Source organism: Colletotrichum navitas (assembly GCF_030913465.1).
Source record: "Colletotrichum navitas strain CBS 125086 chromosome Unknown LY79scaffold_10, whole genome shotgun sequence".
Taxonomy (NCBI): Eukaryota; Fungi; Ascomycota; class Sordariomycetes; order Glomerellales; family Glomerellaceae; genus Colletotrichum; species Colletotrichum navitas.
The window spans coordinates 553,063-580,447 of NW_026850556.1; the positions used below are offsets into that span (position 1 = coordinate 553,063).

At 58.5% G+C, this 27,385-nt stretch overlaps 10 protein-coding genes across 10 annotated transcripts; 6 read left to right on the forward strand and 4 right to left on the reverse strand.

Annotated features, from left to right (window-relative positions):
- Nucleotides 1–487: 487 nt before the first annotated feature.
- Nucleotides 488–3,524, forward strand: LY79DRAFT_667083 (uncharacterized protein; the record flags this gene model as incomplete). The annotated part of the gene is made up of 2 exons (XM_060563323.1): nucleotides 488–3,200; nucleotides 3,256–3,524. The coding sequence occupies 2 exons, from the start codon at nucleotides 488–490 to the stop codon at nucleotides 3,522–3,524; spliced, it is 2,982 nt and encodes a 993-aa protein (XP_060417777.1).
- A 1,484-nt stretch (nucleotides 3,525–5,008) lies between these two features.
- On the forward strand, nucleotides 5,009–7,096 carry LY79DRAFT_508644 (uncharacterized protein; the record flags this gene model as incomplete). Its single annotated transcript, XM_060553964.1, has 2 exons — nucleotides 5,009–6,232; nucleotides 6,500–7,096. 2 exons carry the CDS (start codon nucleotides 5,009–5,011, stop codon nucleotides 7,094–7,096), a joined length of 1,821 nt encoding a protein of 606 aa, XP_060417778.1.
- Nucleotides 7,097–7,578: 482 nt separating this feature from the next.
- LY79DRAFT_667085 (carboxylesterase) lies at nucleotides 7,579–9,318 on the reverse strand (the record flags this gene model as incomplete). Its single annotated transcript, XM_060563324.1, has 1 exon — nucleotides 7,579–9,318. The coding sequence occupies one exon, from the start codon at nucleotides 9,316–9,318 to the stop codon at nucleotides 7,579–7,581; it is 1,740 nt and encodes a 579-aa protein (XP_060417779.1).
- Nucleotides 9,319–10,981: 1,663 nt separating this feature from the next.
- On the forward strand, nucleotides 10,982–12,445 carry LY79DRAFT_508727 (uncharacterized protein; the record flags this gene model as incomplete). Its single annotated transcript, XM_060553976.1, has 2 exons — nucleotides 10,982–11,278; nucleotides 11,534–12,445. The coding sequence occupies 2 exons, from the start codon at nucleotides 10,982–10,984 to the stop codon at nucleotides 12,443–12,445; spliced, it is 1,209 nt and encodes a 402-aa protein (XP_060417780.1).
- Nucleotides 12,446–12,734: 289 nt separating this feature from the next.
- On the forward strand, nucleotides 12,735–13,559 carry LY79DRAFT_36313 (uncharacterized protein). Its single transcript, XM_060552756.1, has one exon. It carries the CDS (start codon nucleotides 12,842–12,844, stop codon nucleotides 13,289–13,291), a length of 450 nt encoding a protein of 149 aa, XP_060417781.1. The 5' UTR covers nucleotides 12,735–12,841; the 3' UTR covers nucleotides 13,292–13,559.
- LY79DRAFT_36312 (uncharacterized protein) lies at nucleotides 13,560–17,346 on the reverse strand. The gene is made up of 4 exons (XM_060552755.1): nucleotides 16,867–17,346; nucleotides 15,637–16,737; nucleotides 14,020–14,712; nucleotides 13,560–13,967 (listed from the first exon to the last, which is right to left on the reverse strand). The coding sequence occupies exons 1-4, from the start codon at nucleotides 17,171–17,173 to the stop codon at nucleotides 13,828–13,830; spliced, it is 2,241 nt and encodes a 746-aa protein (XP_060417782.1). The 5' UTR covers nucleotides 17,174–17,346; the 3' UTR covers nucleotides 13,560–13,827.
- A 1,573-nt stretch (nucleotides 17,347–18,919) lies between these two features.
- Nucleotides 18,920–19,783, forward strand: LY79DRAFT_36388 (uncharacterized protein). The gene has a single exon (XM_060552770.1). The coding sequence runs from the start codon at nucleotides 19,254–19,256 to the stop codon at nucleotides 19,707–19,709; it is 456 nt and encodes a 151-aa protein (XP_060417783.1). The 5' UTR covers nucleotides 18,920–19,253; the 3' UTR covers nucleotides 19,710–19,783.
- Nucleotides 19,784–20,289: 506 nt separating this feature from the next.
- On the forward strand, nucleotides 20,290–21,079 carry LY79DRAFT_543229 (uncharacterized protein). Its single transcript, XM_060557031.1, has one exon. It carries the CDS (start codon nucleotides 20,490–20,492, stop codon nucleotides 20,877–20,879), a length of 390 nt encoding a protein of 129 aa, XP_060417784.1. The 5' UTR covers nucleotides 20,290–20,489; the 3' UTR covers nucleotides 20,880–21,079.
- Nucleotides 21,080–21,600: 521 nt separating this feature from the next.
- Nucleotides 21,601–22,290, reverse strand: LY79DRAFT_543231 (uncharacterized protein). The gene has a single exon (XM_060557032.1). It carries the CDS (start codon nucleotides 22,190–22,192, stop codon nucleotides 21,650–21,652), a length of 543 nt encoding a protein of 180 aa, XP_060417785.1. The 5' UTR covers nucleotides 22,193–22,290; the 3' UTR covers nucleotides 21,601–21,649.
- A 3,077-nt stretch (nucleotides 22,291–25,367) lies between these two features.
- On the reverse strand, nucleotides 25,368–26,845 carry LY79DRAFT_577077 (uncharacterized protein; the record flags this gene model as incomplete). The annotated part of the gene is made up of 5 exons (XM_060559852.1): nucleotides 25,368–25,396; nucleotides 25,756–25,857; nucleotides 26,012–26,063; nucleotides 26,183–26,278; nucleotides 26,762–26,845. The coding sequence occupies 5 exons, from the start codon at nucleotides 26,843–26,845 to the stop codon at nucleotides 25,368–25,370; spliced, it is 363 nt and encodes a 120-aa protein (XP_060417786.1).
- Nucleotides 26,846–27,385: the final 540 nt, after the last annotated feature.

Here is a 27,385-nt window from a genome sequence, read left to right on the forward strand (position 1 = left end):
GCCTTACACTACATTCCCTCCTCCAAAAAGAAAAAGGGCGAGGAAAAAAAGGGCCCCGTCCGTTTGGTATATTGTCTCGTCCAGAAAACCGACCAACAACGTGAGACACCACAACACCCCCTCGAACGAGCAATAGGCCTGGAAAGCCACCGGACGCTAAAGCACGCCTAGGTGGAAGGGGGAAAAAAAAAGAGGAAGAGAAAAAAAAGCCAAGAAGGAATTCATTAGGGCGGAATCCTCACGTGGTTGCGACGTGAATCTTCCCGCTACCTCCGTCCCTCTCCGTCTCTGGGCTATCTATCTATCCAAGCCGGTCAGCGCCCAACCCAATTCCAGCAGCCCCTCCTCATATATTTTCCTCGCTGTTCCCCCCCCGAGGCTCTTAGTAGTCCTCCTGCACAATACTTTGGCGGTGAATACCGCAGCGACGAGAGGGACGAAATCGACCAAGACGACTCGTCACCGGCTCAGCCGCTAGAGGGTCACCATGGATCACCGCTATTCCTCTTCGCGATACACAACCGCCCGCCCGCGGTCTCCCACATTCAATCCCGCAAGGACTTCGCTTCCAACAAGCATCGGCTACAGCTCCATGTATGGAGGAGATATTCATGTCATGCCCACGTCTTCGACTAGATACGCACCGGCTAGCTCTCGGGGCCACCATCACCATTCGGCTACTCCGGCGACTACCACAACAACCTACGCCGTCACCAAGGATCCTCTTGCTCGTGGAACAGGCCTGAGAGAAGCGAGCCGCACCCGTAGCCATCGCTCGTCAACCCTCGACTCTACCGCCGCTCGTCCAGTCATTGTTACAACAACCCAGGCCCGACCGCAGGCGAGCTCGTCGTCGCACCATTCTTCGAGCAACAGACACTCCAGCCCGACTCGTGACGACTATCGCTCCAGCGATTCCACCTTCTACACCCAGCCCGCCTCCTCCATACGTTCCCGAAGCCACCACCGAGGTGGCTCTTACAGTGCCACAATGGATAACGAAGAGTTTACTCGTCTACGCGAGCGAACTCTCGATCCTGCCGCAATCAGACTCGACACATACCGCCCGTCGAGGTCGTCCGCCGTCTACCCCAGCAGCACTCGACACGCCAGTGCCCCCATCGATATCGGCGGAGACGGCTACGAATACACTACACCAAGCGACCTCGCACGCTACGACTTGGACCACAGCCGGCCCCCGTCACGATCTCGCCGCAGAGAGAGCATCGACCGGGGCTACTACCGCCCCAGTGTCAATGTGACGACAACCGAAAGCGCAAGCCGCCCTTACAACGATACTGGCCGATACGACAAGCGATCCGGTCCCCCGCCCAGCACCCGGGGCTTCGATAAGATCAACCGCTCGACTACGAATGTTTACGACCCGGCGATCCCTACCATTCCTCCCGCAGCTCCCGCAGCACCTGTTCATCTACCGGTGCCTCCTAGCCCGAAAGATCGACGCTCCGTTGGTGGCCCATCGTCTTTGGATGTAGCTGCGCCGTCTGTGGCCGCCGCAACAGTCGCAGGTGCCACCGCCTCTCGACGTCCTGTCTCGGTGTACCAAGAAGGCCCCCCGCGGTCCAGCCATCACGAGGAATATTACCGAAGCCGCGACGACGACCGTGCCCAGCGGCAGGCCAGAGACCTTGATCGTAAATACGAACCTGTCTATGGCAGCGGCGATTACTACGATGATGGTGTATCCTCGCGAGGTTTTGGCATTCGCACAGACTCGGCCCCTGTCGGCGGCGACTTTGAAGACCGGCGTGAGCCGCGCAGAGAAGCACGCCCCGAGTCTCGGAACGGGCACCACTCTGACTCCCGTCCCGGATACCGACCCGAGTCGCGCGGCGGCCACCGAACTTCCCCCTCGGACGCCAAGAGGGGCTCGGATGATGAGTCCAAGCGTCGGGATGACAAGGAGCGGCATCTGCGCCGCACGAGTACGGCGACTGAAGATGAAGCTGAGCGAAAACGGTTGCGCGACAAGCTGAGTGCGGGACTTGGTCTTGCAGCCACCGCGATTGGCCTCGGCTCCGCAGCGAAGGAGAAGGAGAAGGAGAAGGACGAACGCCCCGAGAAGCCCGAGCGGGAGTCTCGCCGCCGTAGCGACGAGGAAGACGTTGGAGCTCGAACTTCTGAAAGATATAGGCCTCGAGACGAGTCTCGAGACCCCCGCGACCGTGCCCCTGTCATTATCGAGACACGCAGAGCAACCGCGGATCAAGATGACGAGGCTCGTGACCGCGACAGGGACCGCGACAGAGAACGGAGCCGTAGCCGCAGCCGCCGGGAGGTCGAGGCTCGGCCCACGGGCGACAGCCTTCCTACATCACAGCGCGATGGCTCTCCAGATGACGACGAGCAAAAGTCCAGGCGGCCCAAGAGGCAGACAATTGGCTTCAACCCCACCAACACGAATGATATCCGGGAGTTGAAGGAGCAGTTGGCGGCCATGAAGGACGACAAACCCAAGGAGAAGGTGCCCATACTTGCGGACAGGTCGGATCGCGCCGAACGCCCGGAACGTTCCGAAAGGTTGGAGCGCCCTGAACGATCGGAACGCCCTGAACGATCGGAACGTCCTGAACGATCGGAACGTCCTGAACGATCGGAACGTCCTGAACGATCGGAACGTCCCGAGAGATCCGAGCGACTGGACAGGCCCGACCGATTGGAGAGAGATGACAGGTCGGACCAGCAAACCTACGCCGACCTCCCTATCCGAGAAACGAAGGAACGCACGCCTTCGCCCAAGAAGGAATCGCCTCCTCCAAAGCGGGAGTCGCCCGTCTCTGTCCCTTCGGCCGACTCAGGCACTGTCTCGTCCAAAGATGACCACCGCGGTCGTGATACGACGCCGCCTCGTTCGGACGAGAAGCAGGTCCGCGTCGTGTCACCACCCCGCGACAAGTCCGATGCCAAACCTCTCAAGGGCATTCTGAAGGCGCCCAGCCGGTTCCCGGAAGAAGACAACCCCGTTCGTGAGGGCGTTGCGCCCCACAAGGATGACAAGAAGTTAAAGGAGGTCCCACCCGGTGCCCGATGGACCAAGATCAGTCGCAAGATTGTCAACCCAGAGGCGTTGACCATCGGCAAGGAGCGCTTTGAGGTTCGTGACGATTTCGTCATCGTCCTTCGCGTTCTCAGCAAGGAGGAAATCCAGGCCTATGCTGCCGCCACGCAGGTCTTGAGAGGTATGTAAACAGCCCTGGACTTTTGCACGACCCGGACTACTAACAAATGGTACAGAGCGGAGGCGTGAAGAGTCTGGCAAAGACCGCGAGCGGGACTACGACCGCGGCCGCGATCGGGATAGCGATGACGATAACAGGCGGAGGCACCGTTACCACAGGAGAGAAGAAGACGACGATGACCGCTACGACGACGATCGCGACAGGGACCGTCACCGCAGACACCGTCGAGACGACGACGATTACGAGGACCCAAGGCGTCGGGATGATTACCACCACCGTCACCACCGGGACCGCGAGCGCGAGCCTCTGGCCATTGAGGGCTGAAGGTGATGGAAGCAATGTACGAGGGGAGGGTCATGTAGAGAAGCAAGTTTTGATCATGACAGCATGTGGCGATGAGCCTATGAAGCGAGAAGCGTATACCTTGCATCAAAAAAAAGAAAAATAAACTTTTTGGCATGTTTATCACGATTTGGGGGGATATGTATGGTTTTTTATCTACAAGGGAAGAGAAAAGGATAGCGGCTACGAAGGCAATGTAAAAACCCTACAAACACATGCATTCGAAGGCGTAACTTTTTGTTTACCGTGGTCCAAGACAAGACGAATGCTCAAAAGGGGGCGCACCTGTAGCGCCAAGGTTCGACAGGGAGAGCCATCCAAGGACCCAGTGTAAGTGGTCTCGTGAGGCGGCTCGCACGAACTGGTCTTGCGTCCGCGCGAACACTATGACGTGTTGGCTTGCGAGGATGAGGGTTTTTGGGGTTTGGGTTTCGAGGAGAGAATGCTGGTTGGTCGTGTGGGTTTGGGGGGGCCTTGACGGCGCTAGGGAAAGCCGCAGCAGCAGCAGTTCGATATCCGTTTTCCGGCCTCGGCGGTAAGCGCGTGTCGAATTCCGCGGTTCTTAGTCTACATCGGAACCATGGTCTTGTTCGCGTGAGAACAGGGGCTGGAGGGGTTGAAAGATGGTTGACGTTTTCTGGTTTTCAGGCGTCCTGGAGGGAGAGCGTTGCCGCTGTGGTCGCGACGGAGACACAGGGTATGGTCACGGAACAAGTTCTGGTGTTTGTCTGTCAACTCTTGGGTACCCTGATAAGTGGTCTGGCACTTCCTCTCTTCGCCTTTACTTTCTCATGGTGTGGGACTTGGGGTGTCAGTATTGTGCTATATTGCGATGATGCAATCAGACGGCTACCTGGCGTGGTATTGATCACCCTTGAAGCTTCAGGCCGGAGTGGGTTCCGAGACTAGTTGAGTTACATTGAAACTTGGATCCCTCTCGCATACGGATGACTTGATGTCCCCGGCCGTTGAGGTTGGCCGTTTGAGGCTGGTGAGAGTTCCGCCACTCTGCGGCGCGCTACCTCAAGAGCCGCTCTCTGGGGTGGTTGCCTCGCTCGACAAGACATATATGTCGCGTCTCGTCCGCCAGTTCCCCCCAGGTCTCCGAGAACCGTGCCCGCCTTGAACTCTCCGCCAGAGACACCATGGTTTCCTGAAGGGTTCCTGGGCGGCCTCCCTCGCGACGCATCACACTATCTGTCCACCTCTCATGGTGCCGTATGGGAGGGGAGGGGGGCTCTCCAGCGAAAGTCAAACCCAGAACAACCACCTTGTGCGCCTTTCACCATCTCCTACTTTCTCCGGATCCGCCAGCCAGATGTCTATATAACGCTGCCCCCCTCTCGACCGACATCTCTCTCTCTCTCTCACACACTCTCTCTCTTCCCCCTTTCCTCCTCATCATCAACCGCTCGCCCGTCTTTGGACACCACAGCAGCTCCACAAAGGCAGAACAAACCCCCGAGATGAGACACGTCGTCTTCTTGACCGGCCTCCTGGCCGCCGCCGGCCCCTTCCTGGTCGGCGCCCAGACCCAGAGCGGAGGAGACGAGCCGGACGTAGGCCCGACGATCGGCACAGCCACGCTCGAACCCAGCTTCATCGAGTGGCTCAGGCAGCAGCGGAAGCACAAGAAGGTCGACGTCCCGCCCAACCTTCCGGCCTTGAACTCCTTCACCACCGTCACCACCCCCGGCTCAGGCTCCTCGGCGTCCACTGCCACGACCGGCACCCGCGTCATCTTGCCCAAGCGGGACGCGCAAGTCACCGCGGCCCCGCCCATCGGCACAGGCAAGCCCAGACTCGGCTTCGAGGAGTGGTACAGCGCGCAGACGAAGAGGACCATGTCCGTCGAAGTCGCGAGGATGAAGTCCTTGGCCCTGTCCAAGCTTCCGACCCCGCTCATCGACACCGCCGTCCCTACCACCGCCGTCCCTACCACCGCCGTCTCTACCACCGCCGTCCCTTTCACCACCGGCACCGGCACCGCCGTCCCTACCACCACCGGCTCCGGCTCCGGCTCCGGCTCTTCGGCGGAGACACCCACGGCGGAGACATCCTCGGCGTCCGCCGCCGCGACCAGCGCCCCCGTAAAAGAGCGGAACACAGGCCAGGGCAGCGGTTTGATGTTCTTCAAGTGTCGCTCCAAAAAGTGCGAGAACTTGTGCGGCGGCTGCGACAGGCACCTCAAATACCTGTCCCGCGAAGAGCAGAAGGTCCACGACGAGAGGGTCCGTGAAGAGAAGCTCCATGAGGAGAGGCTCCGCGAAGTGAAGCTCCGCGAAGAGGAGCTCCGCAAGGAGATGCTCCGCAAGGAGGCGATCCAGAAAAGGGAGACGCTCGCCCTGGAGGCGCCTAGCAAGGAGGGGGGGCCCGGGGGGTGGCGCGGCAAAAAGTGCCGCCACAAATGGGGCCCGACCAAGCCCTGCGCCTCGACACCCTCGGGACCCAAGAAGCCCAAGAGGCCCCAGGAGCCAAAGACCACCACCACCGCCACCTCCGCCTCCTCCGCCTCCTCCGCTTCTACTACCACCGCCGCCTCCTCCGCCTCGTCCACCTCTACCGCCCCCGCCGCCCCCGACTACACCCCGACCTACATCCTCAACCCCTACCCCACCATGCCCGCAGCGGGATTGGGGGATAGGAAGAAGTGGGATCAGGAGGGACGCCCCGGGCTGACCTTGATGGAGGTTGCCCGTCCCGCCGAACACATCGTCAAGGGCCGCCAGGACCATGAGGGGGTGCCGCCCGTCGTCGAGGACCCGGAAGTGCCCCCCCGTCCCACCGAACCCGTCGTCAAGGGCCGCCAGGCGGAGCCGCAGCTCACCCAGGCCCATGATTTCCATTCCATCCTGAACCTGCCCCGTCCCATCCAGCACCCGGAAGTGCCCCCCCGTCCCACCGAACCCGTCATCAAGGTCCGCCAGGACCATGAGGGGGTGCCGCCCATTGTCGAGGACCCGGAAGTGCCCCCCCGTCCCACCGAACCCGTCGTCAAGGGCCGCCAGGCGGAGCCGCAGCTCACCCGGGCCCACGAATTCCATCACATCCTGAACCTGCCCCGTCCCATCCTGGACGTGCCCCCTGTCCCTACCGCCACCCGAGGTCCGTCTTTTAACCCTCCCCCCTACAAAATTCGGGCCATGGAAAATCCCCCGTCGCCCACCGACCTCCCCAAGGTCATCTATCCCGGCGTCGAGGATCGGTTCGCGCCCCGTCCCCCCCTCCTCACAAACCCCCTGTTGGGCCCCGGGGGGTATGATATTCCCACGCGGGGCCCCGGTTCCTTTCCCGTGCCCCCTGTCTCTACCGCCACCCGAGGTCCGTCTTTTAACCCTCCCCCCTACAAAATTCGGGCCATGGGAAATCCCCCGTCGCCCACCGACCTCCCCAAGGTCATCTATCCCGGCGTCGAGGATCGGTTCGCGCCCCGTCCCCCCCTCCTCACAAACCCGCTGTTGGGCCCCGGGGGGTACGATATTCCCACGCGGGGCCCCGGTTCCTTTCCCGTGCCCCCCATAATTGGCCAGAACTCGGCCGAACCCCAGGAGTAAATCGGAACGGTTTATCAAAGAGGGTCAACGGAACATACGGGAAAGCCCCCCCCCCCCGCCTTTTCGTGGAGGTCGGTTCTTGGGTCCATCGACGGCAGCCAATCGTGATAGCCAGTACAAGTTTGTTGTTGTTTTTGTTTTGCTTTGTTTTTTTCTCTCTGGGAATCAGTGTTGCAAATCTGTCTAGTCATCAAGGTTCATCGAGGTCATCAAATTTCGAAAGGGGGGGTTCGGAACGGAGTTTGGGTTTGACAACAACGGAGACAAAGACAAAATGGTTGACACGGACGTACCGAAAGGCCCGGGGGACGTAGTCTAGTGCGCTTTAATACAAAAGTGATTTGGTAAAAAGAAGAAGAAGAACATCGCCAGAGTGAAGAGAAGATGGCTTTGTGAAAAATTCCTAAAATCTTGATTTTTTTTTTTTAACTATTTCTTTACTACAGTCGCCCCCCCAACTCACCCATTACAGGCGGCCCGACTCACGACCACAGCTTCTGGATGAGGTACTCCATCTGCTCCGTGCGGTGGGTGTCGGGGAGGACGCGCGCCAGCGAGGTGACGTTGGCGTCGAAGCTGATGATCTCGGGGTTCTCGGCGCGGTACGCCGGCCAGGTGACGTTGCTCGCGCCGCTCTGGTTCGGGTCGCCCTTGGCGATGAAGGCGACCCACATGCGCGACATGACGCCGGCCAGCTGCTTGTACGTCTCGGGCTTGCCCCGGAAGGGGTCCTCGGCGACGGCCGTCTCGTAGCCGAGGCCGCCCGTGTTGTCGAAGACGAAGGCGACCTCCTGGAAGTGGTCGACGCCCCGGACGGGCGGCAGGCCGTTGACCAGCACGTTGAAGTTGTACGAGTAGACGGTCTGGTTCGCGGCGGCCCAGCGGCGGGCGAAGAGGCGGCGGGGCGCGTGCTGGGCCCGGTCGCCGGCGAAGGCGTTGACGCGCTTCCACATGGCGCCGTACGAGGCGTAGGCGCCCGCGGGGCGGCCCTCGAGGGTCGCCGGGTTGCCGAGGCGCGGGATGTCCGGGTACAGGGCCGAGAGGACGTCGGTCGTGACGTTGCCGGCGCCGCCGGAGCGGAGGTAGGCCCGCCACTGCTCGGTGGTGTTGACGCCCTTGACGCCGAACTGGGTGCCCTCGTCCGTGTTGGTGCCGATGATGAGCGGGACGCGGGTGAAGCGGCCCTCGTTGACGAGCTTGTGGCGCGCGGCGACGAGGAACTCGCCGTCGACGACGTTGGAGAAGTCGGGGGTCGCGGCGGTGGCGTTGATGACGTTGCTCAGGTCCCAGGCCGGCACGCGGCGGAGGCACGCGAGGGTGCTGGCGGCCGAGGTGCAGTTGACCTTGGCCACGATGCCGTCGTAGTAGTCCTGCCAGGTGGTGGTGGTGGCGGTGGCGGCGGCGGACTCGACCTCGCCAAAGTTGGTGCCCAAGCCGGTGCCGCTCTGCAGGATGGCGGCGCGGTAGAGGCCGTCGTCGCGGCCGCCGTAGGCAAGCATCTGCGCGGCGACGCTGCGGGCGCCGGCGCTCTCGCCCCAGAGGGTGACGCGGGCCGGGTCGCCGCCGAAGGCGGCGATGTTCTCGCGGACCCAGTGCAGGGCGAGGCGCTGGTCGCGGAAGCCGAGGTTGCCGGCGCCCTCGGCCTTGAGCTCGTCGCTCCACAGGAAGCCCCAGGCGTGCAGGCGGTAGTTTATGCTGGCGGCGACGAAGGGGGTGCCCATGCGCACGCCCTGCTCGACGATGAAGGAGAGGTTGTAGCGGGGGTCGGCGCTGCCGCCGTTGGTCAGGCCGCCGCCGTGGATCCAGAGGGCGACGGGGAGCTTGGCGTCGGCGGCGACGCCGTGGGGGCGCACGACGTTGATGGTGAGGCAGTCCTCGGACACGTGGTTGCCCAGGACCCAGGTGTCGCTGCCGTAGCCGAAGCACAGCGGGGAGTACTCGGTGGCGTTGCGGGTGCCCTCCCAGGAGGAGTTCAAGGGCTGGGGCACGTGGAAGCGGAGGTCGTCGACGGGCGGGCGGGCATAGGGTATGCCGAGGAAGAAGTCCTGGTCGTAGGAGGGGCTGTAGACGCCGTAGTAGGAGCCGTTTTTGAGGTCGACGGTGGGAGCGGCGGCGGTGGCGGCGGCGGCGGCGTTGTTGTCCGGGACGGCCTGTCTCGGGACGAGGGCGGAGGCCGTGGCACAAGCCGCCGAGAGGGCCGTGAGCAGGTTGAATCGAGCCATGGCGTTCCGGAGGAGGTGGTGAGCTGCGGGTGCCGACGGTGCTTGACTGGCGTACGCTGCATCTCACACTCTCTCGCCAGCCACAACGGCGGCGAGTCGCGAGCGTTATGTACCCGGGGTAGCAGTGGGGGCGCCTGGGCGAAGACCGGACATTGGCAATCTACCTAGGTTAGAACTCCAAGCTGGAGACGATAGCCCACCGAGGCTCAAGAGCGGCGATCCCGGCATCGAATCACGAGACCCCAGACTGGGCCGGGGTAACATCCAAGCTAAGGCGTGTAGGTTACGTCACTCGTCCATCGTGAAGCGGTCACGGTCGTACCGGCGCCGGGGCAGATATTCGATAGCTTGCCGTGTGTTGGAAGAAACAATACCCTGTACTCGACAGGGGAAAACAAAAAACAAAAAACAAAAAAACAAACGCGCCGCCCGATCCAATGGTTCGGGTTGTTCTACCCCGCAGTCGTCGTGCATAATCGGCCCTACCCTGGCAGCTTTGGAGATTTGGGGTTGGGTGGTGTGGGGGAAGAAGGGAGAGAGAAGGCCATGGCGGCCAGGAGGAAGCTGGGGTTGCTTGGTACGGTCAACTCCCGAGAAGATGGTTAGGCCGGCTACCTATTCTGGACAAGGAAGAAGCCACGGGTGGGCTGGGAAGACTTGTGCTAGCCTCCGGGTTCGAGTCATAAAGCCTACGTATGCGGATGGATCCTGCTACGGCATTACGGCATGAGATCGCGGCATGGCAATAGGGTAGGTACGGCGTGCCGCGAATGGCTTACACCGTCGGACCGCGGCCGGCCTTTCGAGATGCGGACAATTGCTAACAGGGATGGATATTCAGATCTGGCCAAGGATTCGGTCGGTCAGAAAACTGGCAATGGCGTAGCGTATTTAGCAGCTGGTGGTGATGCAGCCCTGTTTCTCCGCGTTTCTCCGCCTCAACATAGCGGGGAACCCGGAACGCAGATCTGGCCCCCGAAACCCGGCCAAACGTTGTCTGGCTGCGTACTTGCTTGCTGGACAAATGCCGCCCGGTACCTAGCTAAAGTATGTAGGTAGGAGCCCAAGGGTAAAGGGTATGTGCACATTTCCAATACGGGGGAAGAAAATGCGAATCAACGAGCTCCTAGCGTGAGCAAACTTCTACACACAGAAAGGGGGCATCGGTACGAAAATGGAATACATGGGAAAATAATCAACCGTTCATTTCCGGGGGCGGGGGAGCAGCCCCAGGTGCTCCGTACCGTGTGTGTTTTGATGAGCACAGTTTTGTGTGGGAGGGGGGGGGGGGGGGGGGGGTTGACCCAAAGAATGAGAAAGAAGAAAAAAAAAGAAGAAAAAAAAAAGCTATGACGACATCCGTCCGCTCCGAGAAATACGGCCCCGAACCTCAAACCCACCCCCTTCTCCCCCCCTTCCGGCCCTCCCGACGTCTCCGATCTCCCGGCCAAAGTCCAACGACATCCCGGACATCCCGCACACCTCTTCCGAGCACGACTGTCTCTCCTTTCAATCAGTTGCCCCCCACCCAACGCGACAACGTCTCAGGTAAGTAATAAAAAAAAACCCCTCTCAACCTTCACACAAACCTCCGCACAAAACTCACACAGCGTTTCAGAGAACAGCAACAGCAACAACAACAACCGCCCCCCGCTCTTCCGCAATGCCCGCGACCGCGGCCGCCAAGGGTGGCAAGTTCACCTACTGCGTCGGCAGCCCGACCTTCTCCCCGGACGAGTACGCCAAGGACGCCGCCCGCCGCGAGCGCGCCAACGAGCTCCTCGCCAAGGACGACTTCTACGGCGCCATCGTCGTCTCCTTCCGCCTCCCCGAGCGCGACGACTACGTCTACCACGCCATGACCGCCGTCCGCCTTGCCGAGGTCCAGCGCGTCGTCGCCATGGGCGCCGCCAACGGCATGCACGCGTGGTACCGCGATGACGACAACGACGGGAAGCCGGTGCGTCCAGAGTCTCTCTCTCTGTCTCTCTCTGTCTCTCTCTCTCTCTCTCTCTCTCTCTCTCTCTCTCTCTCTCTCTCTCTCTCTCTCTCTCTCTCTCTCTCTCTCTCTCTCTCTCTCTCTCTCTCTCTCTCCTTCTCATATAACACCTCCCTTCTCAAGCCCCAGGTCACATACTCCATATTGTTCCTACCACCCATCACAATCACTCAAGCATACAACCATCTCCCACCCCCCCAGCTGACCCCGCCGCAGCTCGACCCCCCGCCCCGCGCCGACATCGACGCCTACATCCAGATCTTCTCGCCGACCACCTCGACCCCGGCGGCCCTGAAGTCCTTCCTCGCCAACGCGAAGAAGGGCTCGGTCCGCGCCGCCGCCGCCGCCCACCTCCTCGCCCGCCGCCACGTCCACCCGGCCCTCGCCGACGCCCTCGCCGTCCCCCGCGTCAGGTCTCCCGCCGCCGCCGCCGCCCTGCCGCCGAACCCCTACCTCGACTTCTGGGCCTGGTCCTGCCGGAACCTCGAGTGGTGCGGGCCCACCGACGCCACCGGCCGCCCCGGCGCCAGGCTGCAGAGCCACCACGTCCTGCCCGTCCTCATGCACCACTTCGGCTGCGCCGCCCCGACCCACGAGGCCCTCTGCGCCCTCCGCACCCTCGCCGCCGGCCGCGCCGTCGCCGACGTCGGCTCCGGCAACGGCTACTGGTCCCACATGCTCCGCGCCTACGGCCTCGCCGCCGTCCACCCCGTCGACAACATGCAGTCCGCCTGGCGCGTCACCTGGGTCCCCGACACCATCGCCGCCGACGGCGCCGCCTTCCTGCGCGCCGACGCCGCCGGCGGCCGCGACCTCGTCCTCCTCCTCGTCTACCCCATCGTCGGCGGCGCCGTCGCCGGCGGCCCCGAGGGCGGCTTCACCCGCCGCCTCGTCGACGCCTACCGCGGCGACACCCTCGCCGTCGTCGGCACCCAGAACCGCAACGGCTACACCGCCTTCCGCGACATGACCGTCGACGAGTACATGGAGCGCGAGCAGCCCGAGTGGACAAAGGTCCTGCAGATCCCGCTGCCCAGCTTCGCCGGCAAGGACGAGGCCCTCTTCGTCTTCCAGAGGGGGGAGAGGGCCCCGCCCAGGCATCTGGTACAGGGCGAGGCCAAGACGTAGGCGGGTAACACGTCGGATGCTGAAACAGAAATACAAAAAATAAAATAAAATAAAAGGACGGGGTAATATATACAATGTGTAATATTGCCGCGCACCACCGTACCATGCATGCATGCTACTGCGAGTGCTTTCGACAGCCCTCAGCGACGAAACTCTAGTCGCTCTCCTTTTGGAACCCGACATTAATCTTAACCCGCTATCAAAAAATCACACGTTACGTCACATGGCATCAATCTTTGCTTTTTTCTCTCTCTTTTCATCATGGGAGTCTCTGCGCTGGACATGAAGAACACTCCCGGGAGAAAAAAAGTGATTCTTTAACTGCCAAATCTATAAAAACCCCGTTCGTTCCGCCCCCCCCCAAAGTAAAAAATAGCAAAAAGAAGAACCCATTCCATGCCCCGTTGTCAGTCAGTCCTCCATTCTTGGCTTCCTTATGCGCCGCCGCCAGGTGGGGGAAGCATATCTCAAGCCAGCAAGTACGCTCTCTTCGACGCCTCGCAGAATCGAATTTTGGGCAACCAAGAATATATCGCGCGCGGGCCACGATGGGGGAAAAGACGGGAATCAACACACGACTCCCCCTTCCCGCATAGTAACCGAAAACGAGAAGGAATGAGACGAAAGAGAAAGAAGAAGAATGTACCGAGAAATCGACAAAAAAACGATAGACCTCACCCCTCCACCGGAAGCAAAACCTGGATTGCCTCAAACCAAATGAGAAAGCCCAACTTGAAGAGAAAGAGGAAAAATAGAACCGAATGCCTTGAAGTTTTTCTTTTTGGAGCAGGGGAAAAAGCAGAAATCCGCCTCATATCTTTTCGTCGTGGGTCCAAGGCGTCGTAGCAAAGCTCGTGTGCTGTTTGCTGCATGAACGAAAAAGTGGTAGCCTCCGCCGAGCCACATCTGTCCGAACCTGTCTGGACCATCCCGTCCCTCAAAGAGTGACGGTTCACACCATTGGTCGAGAGGATAAAAGAGAGTAAAGAAGAAGAAAAATAGCAGTCGTCGTCATGTCATCGTCCGAGAAGATCGGTTCTCCGCTTTCCCCTGTCCCCGCCTCCTCTCTAGACTTATCGGAAATTGATTAGGCACATATAAATACAAATGTTTTGACTTTTTTTTGGTTGCCCGCATGTGTGTGTGTGTGTTGCTGTGTGGTCGTGAGACGTAGGTATGAACGATGCGCGCGGAACGAAGTCGAAATAAGCACTGGAAAATGCACGAACCGATTTGATGATGAGTGCGACACGCTTGAACGATGCTGAATGGTGAGGTTTGTGGAAAACAATGCGGTCCGTCCAAGTGTGTAGTGAGAAGAAACCGTCACAGATGGGCATAGTAGTGTTCGCAATCTTGAGCGGGAGTCGAGCGTGAGCCGCTTACTCCTCGGCCTCGCCCTTCCTCATTCTCTCGTTCCACTTCCGCTTGCCAACGCGCGTCTCGTAGTGGGGTGCCAGTGTCTTAACGTCCTGCATGATGGACTCGATAGCAGAACGGGTTTTGTTGCGGTAGCAGTCCACTGCGCCTGTTAGCGTCTCGCTTCACTCAACGACTGGGGACGGAACACTCACAGGCTCTCTGGAGGAACACAGTCCGTCCCGCAAAGACACGGCTCTGCAGCCACGCCATGCGGTACCCGAGGTCGTTCAGCCGAACCTCCTTGCCTCGAACACTCTTCCTCATACGCGGAATGGCAACCTCGCCCTCGGTGTTCTCGCCGATGGGAACCTTGACCATGGACTTGCTGTTGCCGGCGCCTCTGCGGGAGCCGCGACCTTCAGTCTCCTCGACGCCGTCATCCTCCTCATCTGCATCCTCTTGGAAGAATTTGGAGCCAGTGGCTGACGGCGGCGGGCTCTGCATCTCGCGCGGGAAGTACGACCGGGGGAAGACGGACGCACCCTTGCGGAACGAGTCGGGAATCTCCTTGGTGTCGACGCCGTCTAGCGTGACTCTGACACGCAGACGGGAGCCTCGGACATTGTCCTCGACGAGAATGAACTTGCGCTTCTTGGCCTCTGGGATGTTTGGGAACAGGTCTTCGGGCTCGCCATTGTCGCTGCGGCTGTGGCGGCGCGCAGTGACGGCACCGCCGTGAGAGCCGCTGCCCATATGGGACATTGCACCGGAGCTGGGCGCTGGGTAGCCGCCATGACTGCCGTAACTGCTGGAGAAAACCTGCGACTGCCTCACGTCGTCGCCGCCAGCCTGGCCTGCGGGGGCTTGGTGGTGGTGATGGTGCTCATCCATGTACTCGCCATCTCCTGTTCAGATATAAATAAGTCAGCCAAAGTGGTACTAAAACGATAATGGAAACGGATTTCGGAAAGGCGTATGCGGACGAGCGGAGTACGGGAGGGGTAAATATGTTTGATCGACAACCCCGATAATACGAATCAACGGCAACGCGAAACGCTCAAGATAACAAAAGGGAGTATTCGGGGAGGGGCTCCGATTTTTTTTGTTTTGGAGGTACATGAGTGCCATGGCATGAGCTTTTGGGGCTTTGGTTTTCTTTTGTCTTCTTCTCTTCCCGTCGTCTTCTCTTACGAGACGACAACAGAAGCCAAGGCGATAGGGACGCGAAAGGATGGGGTTGAATGCCAAAAAACGCTAAGCAATGCGACTTTTTGCCGGCATCTCTTCTAAGAGATATACCGCATGTTGCCCGACAAGTTCGGGACAAGTGACTAACGACAGCAACAGCAGCAACTGCGTGCAGCAACTATGGTAATGTACAGATCTGTGCCGTAGAGAAAAGGAAATCCCTCTCGACCCGCGGCGAGCTTTGCTGTATCGTGGCAGTTGCTTTGATGCGGCGGCCGAAAACCGGGCGCTATACATCAGGAAGCGCAAGAGAGAAAAAAAAAAAGACAATAGTGCGACGAACCCATTCCCGAGACATCTGACCAACTAGCAGAGGAATAATGTAATAAAGGCACAGAGATGATAAAAAAAAAAGGGATTTGTGTTTATGATGAAGCTCGTGTCGTTCTCGAGCACGGCTGACAGGCAGGTGATGAAAAGGGGGGAAAGGTATCACATAATCAACGATCTTTGGGGAGGGGTTGTGCCGGGCAGTGTGTATATGTGCGGTGCGATGCAACGACAATCAACAAACAACGACGGGGCTCGCAAACGCTGCAGATGCTGAGGGGCTTTTCTTGATCACATCTGGTGGAACATACCGACTTCATCCCCTCCACCCGGAGCGTTGGCGTGCGACATATGACCCATGTTCATTCCAGGCATCTTGGATGATGCACCCGCGGGTCCCATGCCACCTGCACCTTGAGGCATCCCTGGCGGACTGGGGCCGCCCATGTGTCCACCGGGGTGAGGCCCTCCCTGAACCGACTTCCTGGTGTTCATCTTGGCCATGCGGCGAACTCTTCGGCTTCGGAGCCGGGGATCTTGGTTGCTGTTGCGCCAGCTGTCCACGGCGCGCTGGATGAGGCCTCGCTTGCCGCGCAGAGGGGGGTTCAGCTGGGCGAGAGCCCAACCGACCGTGTTGCACTCGGTCTCGTACACTTGGCGGTTGCCTCGGTATTGGTCCTTGGGGCAGCAGGCTCTTGGGTAAACGCAGTTCTCCGTCTTGAACTCGGCCGACAGCTCGTCCGTGTTGACCGACTCGACGTCGCAACGGATGGTGTACTCCATCTTGACGCGGTCGCGCGAGTACTCGAACGCGATCCATTGAACACCGTTCTGGTCTTGCCTGACGACCAGGGGCGTGGTGGCCGGGATGGGACCGGGCGCCGCATTGGGGTTAACGCCCCCTGGAGTCGACCCGGTGGGGGTGTTGAGCGCGGCACCGTTCTGAGGATGCTGAGCGTGCTGCATAGGGGTCGTCTGCGGCTTCTGCAGCTGCAGAGGCACTTGGGGCTCCGTCTTCATCTGACCGCGCGGGCTGTTGGTCATCTGGGCTTGGTTGTGTTGCGCCGCGTGCTGGGGCATGTGTTGCTGTTGCTGCTGCTGTTGCTGCTGAGACTGCGCAGACATCATCATGTTGGGCTGCGAAGACATGGACTGGTGCGTCTGGGCGGCGTGCTGCGCGTACGGCGACTGCTGAGGTTGCGCCTGCATCGACGGGTAGTGCGCTTGCTGGGTCTGGTAGTACATGTGCTGCTGGAGAGGCTGGGACGGCGGCTGGCCGTAGATGCTACGGTGCTGATCATGCTGGGAGGGGGAGGCCACCGACGCGGGCGAGTTCGACTGCGGCGTGTGGTAGGACATGGGAGGGTAAGGTGGTCTCGGCATTTGAGCGGCGGCCATCATGTCGGATTGATCTGTGGGTTCGTCGTTAGCCACGTCTTGCTCTCTCTCGAGTGAAGCCATCCCCAAGACGCGTCCCGTTGCGGTTCGCGCGCGCGGGATACGCGTCTCGGACGGGTTAGTTGAGGGTCAGAGAGACTCACCGGCGGATGCGTATCCGCTTGTCGCGCCTGGAGTGCTGTAGGGACTCGGATGCGTGTAGTAGGGAAGAGCGTCTTGGGAGTGCTGGGCGCTGGTGGCCTGGCTCTGCTGCTGGTAGGCGGGCGCGATGGGATGTCCGGCAGAGGCGTAGGAGGGATGCTGCTGCGACTGGGCCTGGGGATGATGCTGTTGATGGACGATGCTCGAGGGTCGAGGATGTTGCTGGTGCTGCAGGTGTTGCTGCTGCTGAGTAGGCGCTTGACCCTGGGGCTGATGGTGGGGGTGATGCTGCATAGAGAAAAGACCCATTAGTCCCTCATCCAAAGACGCTTCGACGTATTAAAGTTGAGTGTTAACAAGCAGAAGAGGAGGGAGAAAAAACAAAGTGAGGCAAGGCAGGGCGCGGCGCGTCTGTATTTTTATTTTTTGCACCTTGACACTGTCAGGGGACGGGGGGGAGGAAGGGGGGGGGGGGTCCAGGTAGGTACCAGGGCAGGTGCGGATGTTGAGAAGTGGTTCCTTCCTGCCCCTGTTGCTCCCCTCCTTGGCTCGTCGGCGAGGGTTGCGCGCGGGCGAGGCGTGCTAGACCCAGTTTGGGACCCCTTTTCTGGTATAAAGTGGGATTTTTTGCTTTGGAAAGGAGGCAGCTCCGGACCCAAGGCCAAGGCCAAGGCGCATACTACAGCGCGGTGACCAGATCGGAGGTGAGGGTAGGAATCAGGAGTGGAAGGATATTACTCTGGCTTTACTTTACCCCTGAATAATCAAGCAAAAGCTTCGGTTAAGGAAAATGAACAGAGGTTGGGCAGGAATGTAGATAGGTAGGTAGATAGGTAGGTAGGTAGGTAGGTAGATACTACTTCGACGAGGGTGACTCGGAAGCGGAACCCGTCGAGTTTCGAGAAGGCGGTAGGTAGGCAGCCTAGCTGGCTCTGGCGAATTTCTTGACTGGGGAAGGGGGGGGACAAGGTAGTACGATGAGGAGGGCTTGTAAGGTAGAGAGTACAGGCAGAGAGTCGGGGGAGAGTAGATAAAATGGGCGATGCCGGGGGTGTCTAACGGTTGTTGGAGAAGGCGACAGGAACACACCACCAGCAGGAGCTTGAGGGACGGGAAAAGATGCAATGAGATGACAAGGGAGTATGAAGGATGGAGGAGAGATGGCGATCGGAGCGAGGGTGCAGCAGGAATATGGGCAGGAGAGGGGATTGGGCGAGTGAGGGTACAAGAGAGGAACAGGGTAGCTATTTGAACATTGGAGCAAGGTCGGATTTGGAGTGGGTAATAATGATGGGGAGATGGGGAATAATGATTTGGGACAGGATGAGCAGATAGTGCAAAGTACTAGGGGGGGGGAGGCGAGAGAGCCGGGGCCGGGGTCGGGACAGGAGGCGGTTTGGGACGAGAACTGTTCTCCATCTTACTCGCCGCGTCCGGATCGCGTGTATCCTCTTCTCACTCGAGATGGAGCCGGAAGAGTAGCGGAGAGACCCAGGACCAGAGCCAACTCGCACGACAATACAAGAGAAAATGTCAAGAGCCAGAGCCAAGTCAAAAGCAGACGATAGAAGGTACCGGGGGAAGGGGGGTGCGAATGCGGTGGAGCTTGATACAACACCGCTGTCGCTTCTTGTTCGGGGCAGAGAAGGCGCAATGCAAGGTAATCCAAGAGAGAAGGGGGCCGGGTGCAATGGCACGGTACCTTGATACCTTGGGCCACCACAATGCGAGGGTGCGGCACATACGGGGAATGAGGAATTAGGAGACGGAGACAGAGAGTATGTGTGTGTGTGTGTGTGTGTGTGGATAAGGGAGTGCGAGATATCAACCGAGTCAACGGCAATGTCCTTGCAAGCGCGCTACCGAGGCCGTGGGGCAAAAATTGGAGGCAAGGTAACGAACAGACATCTGCTAGTTGTACACACGCCCAAGCCAGAGGCCATGTTCGGTGTGTGATGTATATTGATGAGACGGTGATGTGTAATGAAGTGATGTGAAGAGGTGTGCGGGATCAATACCAGAGTGGTAATCGCAATACGCCAAACAAGCCAACGAGATGAGAGAGATATGGATAGCGGGTTGCGCAAAACAAAGTACGACACAAAAACTAGGTAGAGAGAATGTATGGGGAAAAAAAATGCAGCTAGGGTTATGAACAAGCATACATGTATGTGTATGTGCGTGTGCGTGTGCGTGTGCGCGTGCGCGCTGCTCTTCGTTTTTCTTCTTTTTTCGTCTTGTTGTTTCCGCAGCGACTTGTGCAAGCAAGAAAAGTGACAGGGAAAGCAAATAGTTGGCTACCGTACCAGAAGAGCGTTAAGAGAGAGAGAGAGAGAGAGATAGAGAGCGGCACCGAGTGAAATCGTGTCGGTTGGCGAACGCAGGTTTGATGCAGACGGCAAGCCTGACAGAGAAGAGCTTCTCGATGCTTTTTCTTGCTGCAACTTGCAGAGGCACAAAAGCACGAAGACGGCGCGTAGAAAGAGGAAGGACAGGGGATATAACGACCGGGGAGGGCGTGCATTGGCAGGAAGGAGGGTGGGTATGGCATGGCATGGCATGGCATGGCGGCATGGACGAGGGCAAGGAAGGCGAGGAGAGGAAAGGACGTAACTGTCCGTCTGTGTGTCTGTCTGTACGTGTAGAAGAGGTGAAGATGGGACAAGAGGGAAGGAGGGGCTGGAGAGTGAGATGGAGGGGTGAGACTAGCGAGCCTTACCTTAGGAAGGCACCGAGTCTCTCCTTACAGAGAACCCTCCGTCTTCATGAAGAGAAGGTGAAGGAATGGATGGTATGGGAGGCTGTGAGGGAGGGGCGTGTGTATATTATGAGTAGGATGGGGTGAAATGAGGAGTGGGGTGCGCCTGTATTTGTGTACGTATCGTATACATGGGTGTGTGGGACAGCGCATGGGAGAAACGTGACAGGGGTTTCCTGCATTGTAGATGAAGTGACCAATGGCGACACCCACTTGCAGGGCCGAGCTGGAGTCACTACCCAATCAGGCATGCCTCGTCCGGGGCTAGGCAGTGGACCAGGATAATACCGGGATGCCGCCGGATACCCTCTGTCTGTCTCTGCCACTCTCTCTTTCTGGGTATTGGGGGAAGGAGGGGGGGGGGGGGGGGGGGGGTGTATATGGGTGCGTGTCTGTATGTGCGTGCGCTCTCTCTCTCTCTCTCTCTCTCTCTCTCTCTTTCTCTCGTGTCTGAATCGCCTCCCATTATCCACTTGGATGAGAGAGTTGATTGCAACTGCAAATACGACTGCAACTCTGGTCGGCCCACTGCCGTGCATTTCCAGCCATCAAAGGGGTGGGGGGGGGGGCCCCTTGAATAGAGGAAGCTTACCACTTCGATTCCCGACTCCCTTGCTTTGGCCCCCCACCTCTTGCCCTGGCCCATCCTGCATCTGTTTGGTGCAAGGCGGTGTGGAAACCGAGGCGGAGAGGCCAGGACTCGGGAGAGAGGGAAAAAGATGTGAGTGTGTGTGTGTGTGTGTGTGTTTGTGTGGTGTGTGTGCCTGGAGGAACAGTCTGTGGAAGCCAGTCTGGACAAGACCCTTACTACTTGGGACCTGGGACAGGAATCCCGCGCTGACGTTTGCAAGCCCCCATGCCCGCTTGATGCTCCTCCGAGGCTCCTGGTCTGCTCCGTCATGCCTGCTGCTGCTGCTGCTGGCACTGGGAGTGAGGGGGATGGATGGTGCTGGCACTTGGGACACTGAGACCGTGCCGAAGACCCATGTATCACCCACGTCCCGGGGGACAACCAGGAACCCGGTGCTGAGGGCTATGCGGAAACGCTGTACCCAGTACTTGCTCGAACTGGTGTCTGATGGGCGTGCTCAGAGGTTGCCGATACATCCGTCTGTTCCCGCCCCAGAAACAGCCGGCTCAGGGAAGAAGCAGAGACAGAAGATGGGGTCACCATGGCCTGCGACCATCCTGGAGCAGCCATGTCACCCTCTCCAGCCGTTGCCTCCAAAGCGAGAACAATGGGCGGCGAACGACTAGTCAAGTGCGCGGCGGCAGACAGGCCCTAGCATCTGCCCCATTTCCCCTCCCGCAGAGCTGGCGCGCGGGCCGAAACACGAACGAACGACTTCCGCTTCGCCTCGCGTCGTGCATAGTAGCATCGTCCACCAGAAATCATATCTCAAGTTTCCACCTCCAAGACACAATCAGAAGAGGAGAAAGAGAGAGAGAGAGAGATAGAGAGGGAGGGAGAGAGAGGGGAGAAAGAGAGAGCCAGAGGGAAAGGAAGCAGGGCGGGAAGGAAGTACGCTCGCAGAGTAATGCCCACCCAACAGCAGCCGATTCCGAATCGTCATGGCAAACGAATGAATGCTGATGCATCGGCTGGGGAAACACCCCCCTCCTCCTCGCCGCCCTTCCTCCACCATCTCAATGCTGCTCAGCCACCCACGATTGGAGAAGGCTGCTGGCAGCCGCCCCCCATCAAGACTTATGTGTGCCGTGGAGCAGGACAGAGGCGGACGACGAAAGAAGGGGGGTACACACCCCACCCCCCCGATGCCTCTAGATCTCTACAATCGTCACCTCATCTTCATCTTGCTTTGCCAGGGTATGGCCGACCAGACGGTGTGCGCTACATCCCGTGCGTGCATCGCGAGCGAGCTCATCGACTAGAACGAGCTCGCTGCTTGCTTGAGCCGAACACGTCTTCTTTTCTTTTTCCTTTTGTGACGTGGCCGTGATGCTGGAGAGAGAAATGGGGGGGGGGGGGGGGGGCTGTGACCATCTTTGTTTCTCGCTCTCGCTTATCAATTTTTCCATGTCCACGTGAGGGATAGCGGAGAACAACCCCGAACGGCAGCGAAGAGGGCCCGGGCCTCACTGAGGCTAAAAAGCTGAAAGGTTGGTACCCGTTGTACTCGAGACAACACTAGGCGGCGTCTAAGCAGGTTCGGGTAGCCGTTGAAATGTTGGCCGCCGTTATTTTGCCTCGCACCGCCGTGTTTGTACCTCATTTCCAACGAACCAGCCACCTCTCGGCTCGGTGCGCTCGCCATCACTCTAATGTGTCGTCTCCGCTCACTGGGAATGGTGAACAGCGGGCGAGCAAAACGCGCCAGACCTGCATGCCTGTGGCAGCCAGAAATAAAGCTTCTTGCGAATCGTGTGGCTTGCCAGGGGGTAACAGGAGCAAATATCCCCCCAGAGACTCGGCCAAAACCAGGGCTCTTGCACCACTTAGGGCAGAACTGCAAGCTTGTCTCTGGGACGGAGGGAGGAGAGAAGGAAGCTTTCCCAATGTCTCCAAGGTTTAACCAGCCTCCCGGGGCTCGAACCGGGTTGGGTGGCATCTGACCATGCCCTGCCCAACCCCGGCTAACCGCTTCTGTCCCCTCACCCACTCATTCCCTCTCACTCTCTCACTCTCCCCAAATCCCCCCCCCCAAACTCTCGACAGGACGAAAAAAAGAAGAGGGCAAAAAAAGAAGAGAAAAGAAAAAAATGTGCAAAAGGGGAATAGCAGTTGTGGTACAGCGAGGTCGGGTGGGCCCACTCATGCAATGATGGCTGAGACAGCCCCGGTCATTGGTGAAACAGGAGCCACCCTGCCCAATCCCAGACTTTTTGGAGTCCTGACCTGGTCAAGCTTGCGATAGCGTTGCCGTCTTCTGGAAGCCACGGAAATCCCAGGAATCTCCGGGGCCTCGTCTTGTTGACGCCAGCCATGCACGTAGCTCAAACCCTATATCCCTGTTTGGCCTCGTCTGCGACTCCCACTCGAGAGCTTCAGTCGAGGCCCGTGTTTGCCGCCTGTCACGACTCGCCGCCCAAGCGAATAGCCGACTGACAAGTCTGCAAGCACTTGAGCCGGCTAGTCTCTCATGCTGAGGCAAACACCCTTATGCGCTCCCGCGATAGCTTGAGTAATTAAAAAAAAAAATGTGCAAGGGAAGAAGAACACGGGTAAATAGTGGGAACGAGCCAGCGTAGATAGAAGATAGGTAGATGGATATGCCGCCTTTCGGCGGCGGCAACAGTTGGTAGGTATGTTTGAGAATTGATTGTCAAGAAGGAAAAGAGGCAACTCACGTGGTCGTGCTCCTGCTTGTAGCCCCCTGAGGGCTGCCTATTCTGGGCCATGGCTCTGATAGTCATGGGTTGATGTCGAGGTGGTTTCTGCGCGCCTTTGTTAGCATCTGTCATCTGTAGCTAGCGAACCTTGAACCAGGCTCTCCGTGCCAGGCCTGCCCAGGCTTCTGGCCAGACTCCAAATCATCCCAACGGGGATGTTCGTTGTCCCATACCAGCCAGCCTGGCAAATATTAGACCGTCGAGGTATAGGTGTCCTGGTGCCCAACCTCTGCCTCCCCCGCACCGCTTGGTTCAAGGTTTTCTCCCTCAAGTCATCCGGCTCAATGGACGCGCGTAGGCAAGGAAAAAGTTGAGATCCGTAGGACCAAAGGGGGGAGGCAGGCCAGCTCGCTGGCTGACTGAAGCAGCCTGGGAAAGGCCTGCTACGCGCACTCACCTTGAGGCAAAGTAAACTGGTCAGGTGTCGCTATTGATGCGTCCGGTAAATCTCAATTCGTTCTTGGATGCGGGCGTGGGTAGGAGTGAACCTGTGATGTTGGGCAGGTCTGTCCGATGTTGACGGCGTTGTGAAACAAAGATATCCCAGCTAGCTGCAAGTCGACTCAAGTCAGCATCAAGTGTTTTGTTTTCTCAACTTTGATCGGAGCAAGTTCATGCGACCGCGCGAAAACACGCGACCGGGTACCGACGGTGAGCCCCAGTAAGATAGCACACCCCCTTGAAGACAATCATACAAGGAGCGAGGACGAGGGCCATGGCACACAGGAGGGGGAATGCGTTGAGTCGTGCAGGCCGAGTTCATGCGCAGACTGCAACATGGGACGTTACCGAAATTGAAACAGGACGCGCTTGGGCGTAATGGAAGCCCTATGCGGACAGGCGCCGAACAGCATCGCCTTCAGATGATGCATATTGAAATGCAATCTCGGCGGCCGTCGGAAATACGACTGAAATCAGGACAGGACTTGACTCCTGCCCGCGCGCGTCCATCGAAGGGGGAACAGAAGACGAGAACTAGAGATGAAAAGCACGTACCGTTCTTTGCGATCAATGGAGCGTGGGATGGTGTCAAAGACGCGTTGATGGGTTCTTTCCTTGTTGTATCCGGGTCCGGGGTTTTTAGGCAAAGGCTGGGTAGCTAACCGTACAGTAGGTATTGGCTGAGGGGGAAGGGGGGGTGTATGGTTCTGGTTCTGCAGCGTTTGTTCGCAGTATGCAGTACCTACACTTGTGCAGGGGAGGGTAGCCCGGTGATGCACGGAATATGAGGCTTGCGGGCTTGGGTGTGCCGACCTGGATCAAGTGTAGGAGATGACGAGGAAGAGTCAAGGAACAAGTCGATGAATCTTCTGGCTTTTCTGAACCAAGGTGGCTAACAGTAGCAGGGACAGAAACTTGGGTGGTGTAGTTAGCTCCTTGCTCGGTTGGAGCAGTACCTAGATGCTGGTCGAGCCGGTTTGGGTAGTGTGTGACGGTCTACCAATTTTCCGGGGATGGACCAGGGAGCTGGACGAACGTTGTTCGCCGGGGCCGTGCGGTTCGGTCTGGGATGTGGCTGCAGGCCTTTCTGTGTCCCGCTGCTAGGGGGCCTGACTTGTGCGTGGTTCTGTCTGTGTTCCGAATTAGCTTATGCAGGCCGGCCTTGCAAGGGCCACGGGTGCTGGCAACACCTCTCTCTCTCCCTCCCGCAAGGGCTGACGAGAGCGGCTGGGGCGGAGGCTTGACCAAAGGTCCATGGGAGAGCATACTTGAGGCTGGTTAGGGGATTGTTGTACTAGAGTAGCACAAGCAAAGCTGGATGATGATGCAATGCCAGACCCTGAAGGTTTACGTCGAAAAGGGGGTGGTGAGGAAGCTAACCCAGCGCCGGAGCGACTTGTTGATGTGACTGAGACGTGTATGTGTACGTGTGTGTGCGCGCGCGCGCGCGTGTGTGTGTGTGTGTGTGTGTGTGTGTGTGTGTGTATGGGTGTGGTAAGGCGAGGCAAGGGAAAGCAGAGTCAAGTGGCGGGAGGCGTGTAGGAGACAACGCCGGATATTTAGGCAGAGCAAGGGAGACTCAAGTGATTGGCAACAGGCCCGAAGAGGAAGAGGCAAACACAATAAAATAAAATAAAATGGGTGAAAAAAAGAGGATGAGCGATAACGCCAATGCCCAAGAAGGCCGAAGTCCCTTGAGTTAACCACTCGGTACATTGATTAAGGAGAAGCTGGGGTGTCATGAGCTGCTCCCAGAGGACGTCCATTGGACGATGCAGTGACCCTCCAAGAGAAATGTGGGCGATAGAATCCCGGCTAAATGATTGTGAGTGGATAAGCGTAGGGTTAGCTTGCGACAAGAGAGGCGTGAACGGAACGGCTCCCCGGTGCGACGACAGAGGCGGGAATAGATAATGTTGAAGAATAATATTGGCGTGATGTGCAGAGTCTAGACTAACACTCATCTTCACCGCTCCAAGAGGCTGGAGATACGTCGTCGTAACGAGTACCAACGAAGACCGTACGTATGGGAAAGGGCCCATCAACAGCACAGGGGTACAACGCCCTACCCAGCTAGCTAGCCCTCTAGCCCAGCAGCCCAGGCCAGGCCAGACGAGCAGTCCAGGACGAAGAAAGTAACAGGTATTCAGTGAAAGAAGGTGTGGCTGGCTCTCTGTGAATATAAGCTTCGTCGACAGCTCGAGATGGCGATGCAAGTGGCAGTCTAAGGTAGCTTCACCGTTTGTTGCTGCCGGGCCAGATCCAGGAGCTTGAACGCCCCTCCCCCCCTTCTGCGGCTGGTGAGGATTGGGATGGTTAGCCTGGGTCCTATTGTATGTACTATAGTACGGACGCTTGAGGTAGTCTGGTGGAGCGTTGCCTGTCTTGTCGATACCGGTCGCCGTTAGCAAATCGACAGCCCTTGCTCGCACCCAGAAATACCCTAGTCACCCAAACGTCGGACCCTAGAGTAAATGGGCGCAACGGGGGGGGCGCGGGTGGTGGCTACCTCGAGGAAACCTCAAAGAACCACGAGGGTGCTCAGACGTCATCGGTTTGGTTTTTCGAGCCTCAGTCGTTGTAGCGTACTTGCTCACCATCACTGCTTCGGGATGCGACGAGTTCGATCTGGCCCAGTACGCGGTTGCACTAAAAGACAGCGGTATCGCGGGCAGTTCGCCCCTCCCCCCCTCTTGAGCCGATAATGACAACGAGAAGACAACGACGGCGAGCAAAGGTGTGGCTTGGGTTACTCATCAAGGACTGACAAGGATGTCAGGTGCAGCAGCAGCAGCAGCAGCAGCAGCAGCAGGTCCCCCGATTGAGCCGCGGCAAGTTGGTGCGAGAATCGTAGCAAGGATTCCCTATTCATCATTCATTGGATGTGGTACGTGCTCTGTGTGCACTGTGGGAGGGCAGCATGTTTTCACACCAGTGCAGCTGTCTGCCATCTGTGGCATTTTCTGTATGGAGTTGTTGGTGTACATAGTACGTGCAAGACGGCCCGGACTGCTGGATTCTCAGGTCGCCGTAGCACAGCGGCGTGTGCGTGTTCCTGCAAAGCAATCACCGCGCCATTGCAGTAGCCCAAGGGCCTCCCTGGCTGGAGTCACACAGAAGCCGAGAAGCCAATGTTCGAGAATGTGACCGGCAGATTGGATGGGACGAGATGGATGCTGTAGGATCTCGGATGGGCGACACAGCGTGCGCAGGGATAATCGTGGGAGGCTCTGGTTAGGTCTCTCCGCGCGCTGTTGCACAAGGGTCATAATTAGCATCGTATTGACCACCAAGCAATTGCGAGAGCATCAACTGTCTTGGTCATATCCGCCATACTCGGACGGTACCTGTGCGGAAACAAGGGCCCCACGTAAAGAAAAGACGCGAGAGCTAAAAGGACGGCGGGTCTGGTGAAGTGACCAAAAGGTCATGTTGGGCTCCTGCGGCTTCAAAAATCTCTAGTATGCGCCCAAATCGATCTGCCAGCGCACCATGCGCGACGTCAACGGCGGGCGGTTAGAGAAGCAGACCGTCACAGGGGTTTGGCTCTGGCTTTGGCGGCAGTGCGGGTTGACTCAGGTCAGGCAATCGGGTAGTTTTTGAAGAGTGGTTGGTTGGCCCATGGTGAGTGGGGGAATGACGAGTGGGCTGGAGGAGGGGAGTGCATGATGGCGCCATCTGAAGTTGTAACCTAGGAGAGAAACAGTGCAACCAACTCACATTGAGAAGTATCGGAGTTGGAAATAGGAGTCGGCGTCTCCTAGAGGTGTGGCCCGGAGACGAACAACATGTGTTTCAGCAGAGGGAGCTGGCACGTCGGCTCGCTTTTCTTTTCGTTTCGTCTCGAGTCGTCTCAAAAGAAAAACTGGGGGGAAGGGAAGAAGGCTGAGTTGGGCCAGGGATGCATTGCTCGTATCTACCTACTATGTATGTGCGCGCGTGGGCGTGGGCGTAGGCGTGGGCGTCTATGG

What these genes read in the sequence shown, in the direction of transcription:
- LY79DRAFT_36313 (XM_060552756.1), top strand. Translation starts at nt 12,842, where the DNA reads ATGCCCCGTTGTCAGTCAGTCCTCCATTCTTGGCTTCCTTATGCGCCG.
- LY79DRAFT_36312 (XM_060552755.1), bottom strand. Translation starts at nt 17,173, where the DNA reads ATGGGTCTTTTCTCTATGCAGCATCACCCCCACCATCAGCCCCAGGGT. An exon ending in AAGCGGATACGCATCCGCCG is followed by an intron (nt 16,738 to 16,866) that starts GTGAGTCTCTCT and finishes ACGAACCCACAG; the next exon opens with ATCAATCCGACATGATGGCC. An exon ending in TGTGTTCCTCCAGAGAGCCT is followed by an intron (nt 13,968 to 14,019) that starts GTGAGTGTTCCG and finishes TAACAGGCGCAG; the next exon opens with TGGACTGCTACCGCAACAAA.
- LY79DRAFT_36388 (XM_060552770.1), top strand. Translation starts at nt 19,254, where the DNA reads ATGCAGACGGCAAGCCTGACAGAGAAGAGCTTCTCGATGCTTTTTCTT.
- LY79DRAFT_543229 (XM_060557031.1), top strand. Translation starts at nt 20,490, where the DNA reads ATGCTCCTCCGAGGCTCCTGGTCTGCTCCGTCATGCCTGCTGCTGCTG.
- LY79DRAFT_543231 (XM_060557032.1), bottom strand. Translation starts at nt 22,192, where the DNA reads ATGCCACCCAACCCGGTTCGAGCCCCGGGAGGCTGGTTAAACCTTGGA.